Genomic DNA, 4,373 nt, shown 5'->3' on the forward strand with positions numbered 1-4,373 from the left:
ATCCTCACTTTTCAGTATTCAGATCTTAAGTTTTAGTTTTTATACATTAAGTTAGAAAAATAAAAGAATAATCAATTGAAAAGGAAGACTCGGCTGTCGTTTATCGTTAAACCAAAGAATAAGTTTTTACTGTTTTTTCCATTTTTTTCTTAAACGTTACATCTATGCTTTATTTCGGAGTGATAAAACTAACGGCTTGCATAGTTTCCGCAAAAGTAAGTAAATTTGGGATGATTTTTTTTGTTGTAGTGGTTTAGTACCTGTTTTGAATCTTCTGGAATCGTTTCCAGAAAATACCTTGCTTTTTTGTCAAGCATCGCAGAAAAGGTTGCCTTTGCCGTTTAACTTCTTTTTGGGATATTATAGGCTGACACCTTGTCTACTTGTATCGTAATGTTCTAAGTGACACTAATAGTCGTGTTTAAAGAGTGCTTATATTCGTTTAAAAGCCTTTCCAAATAAGAATATTCTTATCGGATTTTCATTGAAACGGACTGTGAATAGATGTGAGACTGAGAGCAATTTCTTCATGATTAGAGGTTGTGCCAAAAATTTACAAGTTTGGCTTCGAGTTTTTGAAGCTACTTTAGCTATGGATATCGCTTGCCTTTCTTTTTCTGTGCTCCCCTTTAAACGAAAACATAAATTCACTTCGATATTTTAGGGAGGTACGCACGCAGAAAAGAGTTTTTTAAAAACATTTTCTTGGAATAGAAAAAAAGTACTTATTGCATCCAGGTTTTAGAAGCTTAAGTCTGTGAAAAAAAGGGTTTTTCTTAAAAATTCACAGTCATCTGTCTTTCTTGGCGTGGGTTTGATTTTGAGCAAAACGTAGTTCTCTAGCAATTGGTGACCGCAAACAGCGAATATACCCCCAATAATAATCAATTCCCTTTTTTGCTTTACACAATTTGGAAAATCGGGAATTGCTATCAATCAGATATCTCTGCACGAATTTATGGAACTACCCCTTAAAGGGAATTGTAATCTTGATTGTTTCGAAAGGGCTACTTGAGGGAAGGAACTCCTTTTTATAACGAATTAAACGGCGATTTGACTATCAGTTACTTAGAAGATTTCTAAAAAGAATTAATTGGTTTCGTTTATAGTTTAAATTCATTTATATATCCGAACAAGGTCTATATAAACATAAAGTAGTACAGGCAGGCCGCATATATTTTGAAAATGCAATATGAGATAATCAAAAGACTTAAGTGCAATATTCAGAAATGACTCAAAGATACCGCATAGCGAGATTACTCTTGAAATAAGGAAAAGCGAGAGCAGTGGTTTGATTTATTAGAACAGATATGTTTTAACCTTTCCTACTTTCTATTCTATATTTTACTATTTTGTTTTTACTACTGTAGTGCTTTGAGTTAAGCAGAAAGTTTGAAGGAAAGCCAAGAATACTTATACTATCTCTTGCCTTTCCATGTTCGTAGGAAAGTTGTATATCAACCTGCCCTTCCTAAAGAAGAATGCAAAAATTTTAACGTGGTCTTCCGTTAAAGAAAATTAAAGACAACTGAAGATAGAGAATACATTTCGCATTATGCGTTATTTCTTCAAATTATCAAGAGTTTCTTGGCATCGTTTCGCAATTTCTCCTTTACGAAGCCTTATCTTTAAGTTCAAAAGTAATTATCGCGAAGCACACTTGCCATTGCCATTGATTAAATAAGTCGTCATTTACTATTAAAAACCAAAGTTATATTATCTTACGATTCCTTAAGGAGCTGTTACTGTGTATATGAACACAGATAATCCAAATTTTGTTGGCCAATCTATAGTTTCAAGTTATTTACAAATTTTGCTATTTTAACAACTCAACAACTAACAGGCGGAAGACAACTATCTCTATTATTTAACATCTCTGCTTGCAAATATAAGCTTAAGTAAATCCGATGGCGTGCGAAATAAACACAATAAGCAATAGTCTGGGCCTTTATTGACTAAGACAATCCCGTCCCCTTCACAAACATTTATGTAACTAACGCTAATCCTATGATATTGCTTTAGGAATGCAGAGAAGAGTTAAGTGGTTTGCATTACTGAGATCAACGCATAACGCAAGTATTATGTGGTGACCTTTAGTTATTTTGTATTAGCTTATATGGGTAAGTGAGCACATTTCTTCTTCCTCTTCTTCTGCTATTCAGCAAATTAATAACTTAACATTAGCTGGGATGTGTCAAAAAGGCACATTTATTAAACCAGATCACAGGCAGGTAAACGAAACCTTCTGCCATATGGTAAATTTTTCGTTTGCCGCATACACATTGTTTTGTTATCTTTCAAGAACGCGTGAACAATTTCAGGAATATTGAACAAATTTTTAGAAAAGTTTATTGAAAATCTATTTGAAGCCAAAGCCGCATTAATTTATTTGAGGAAAAATGGATGATGAGGCTGAAACGTATAAATTGTGGCGAATACGTAAAACTATTATGCAGTTAAGTCATGATCGCGGTTACTTAGTAACCCAAGATGAGTTAGATCAGACGCTTGAACAATTCAAAGAAATGTTCGGTGATAAGCCAAGTGAAAAAAGGCCAGCACGATCAGATCTAATTGTTTTGGTTGCTCATAACGATGATCCCACCGATCAAATGTTTGTATTCTTTCCGGATGAGCCAAAAATCGGTATTAAAACCATTAAAACATACTGCACGCGCATGCAGGAAGAGAACATCCATCGTGCCATCGTAGTTGTGCAAGCCGGCATGACGCCATCCGCTAAACAAAGCCTTGTGGACATGGCACCGAAATATATATTGGAACAGTTTTTGGAATCGGAATTACTTATTAACATAACAGAGCATGAATTGGTTCCCGAACATGTTGTTATGACTCCAGAGGAAAAGCAGGAATTGCTAGCCCGTTATAAACTTAAAGAAAATATGTTAATGCGTATACAGGCCGGTGATCCAGTGGCTAGATATTTTGGACTAAAACGAGGCCAAGTGGTGAAGATTATACGTCCATCAGAGACAGCCGGACGTTATATATCGTATCGTTTAGTATGTTAAATGATACAAAGAAATTCCATTTTAAGCCTTTTCTAATTACATTACTATAATATAAAATTAATCTATAAAAATTATTAAAAAAGTTGCTTCTTTTTTCTAGATTTGGTCGTGCACTAAGGATTAAGAGAAACAAATTGAGAAATTTCTTAGGAGGGCCAGATAAGGAAGGTTGGGAATTATAAAACTTTTTAGTTATCAATGTTAGCCATTGTAGCATTGTAGCCTTCGGATTATCGATACACCCTGAATAGCCGCCCAATTTTGTTTTATAGATTTTCAAAACCCAAGAAATAGTATTGTGCACTCAGTCAGACTATTACGTCTTCGATCCTTTCAGCGTACCACAAACGTAGGCAAATTTGGATGGATTCGAGTAGAAGCTAACTACATAATAAAGAAGTCCATGAGCAAACGACTTTCGATAGCTTCTTCAAGAAGAAAGCCCTGCCAAGGGGACAAGGAAAAGGACGCCAGAATTGGTTTATCTATGAAATCTCTTTTTACTTTGTAGCAAACGTTTTAGGTGACGAACAGACAAATGTATGTAGTTGGAATTCGATTCATGCGCAAATCATATGTGTACACTTAGTAGCCGATATAAAGGCCTCCACTCTATTCTTAATTCTATATTTACATGGGCTAGCTTCCTTTACACGGTCTTTAGGTTAATATTCGGGATATATACAACTATAGAAGTACAATATCTATGTCGTCAAATTACAAAGAACCCAATACAAACGTCACACAGCTAGTTTCATTATTACACGGTATATGTTTTTGCACGGTGTTGGACTAACATGATTATTTTTTTGAGATATTTGAGAAGAAATATGTTTTGCTTGCACTGATTTCAATTTTACAAGCCTTTGCTGACAAAGTACAAGAATCGCAATCTATATCTTCCTTGGCATACCAAAAATATTCCCCATATTCTTGCAACTGTTTACATACTTTTCTTTTTTTTTTGTGGAATCAAAGCGACTCTTAGTGAATACAACATATGCCGACGGATAAAAGTTAGATAAAAAAAAGAAAAGAAAGAAAATAAAGCACTGTAGATAAATAAATAAAAAACTGACACTTGTTAGACTAACGACATGCCACGTGCACATTCTTTTCTTGTCCTTTTTTTCGGTACTTTTTTTCTTTCATTTTATATAAATATAATAAAAACTTTAAACTTAAGAAAAATGCATGACAAAGCGGAGAAATCCAGTATAACTCCTTCTTAACTTGATGACTCAAAGAGATCGTTGTGATGGGAAAAATAAAAAAGAAAAAAAAAAAAAACAAAAAAGTGTACATTTTCCAACTCAAACGGAATATTCTAAATTTTCCTTC

The 4,373-nt window shown here is 34.1% G+C and overlaps 1 protein-coding gene across 1 annotated transcript; it reads left to right on the top strand.

Moving 5' to 3' along the window:
* The first annotated feature begins 2,219 nt into the window (after positions 1–2,219).
* LOC119639531 (DNA-directed RNA polymerases I, II, and III subunit RPABC1) lies at positions 2,220–3,876 on the top strand. Its single transcript, XM_038036964.1, has one exon. The coding sequence runs from the start codon at positions 2,400–2,402 to the stop codon at positions 3,030–3,032; it is 633 nt and encodes a 210-aa protein (XP_037892892.1). The 5' UTR covers positions 2,220–2,399; the 3' UTR covers positions 3,033–3,876.
* Positions 3,877–4,373: the final 497 nt, after the last annotated feature.

The sequence above is a fragment of the Glossina fuscipes genome, unplaced genomic scaffold (genome assembly GCF_014805625.2).
Source record: "Glossina fuscipes isolate IAEA_lab_2018 unplaced genomic scaffold, Yale_Gfus_2 112, whole genome shotgun sequence".
NCBI lineage: Eukaryota > Metazoa > Arthropoda > Insecta > Diptera > Glossinidae > Glossina > Glossina fuscipes.

Excerpts from the sequence above, each read along its gene's own strand:
- LOC119639531 (XM_038036964.1), top strand. The coding sequence starts at position 2,400 with ATGGATGATGAGGCTGAAACGTATAAATTGTGGCGAATACGTAAAACT.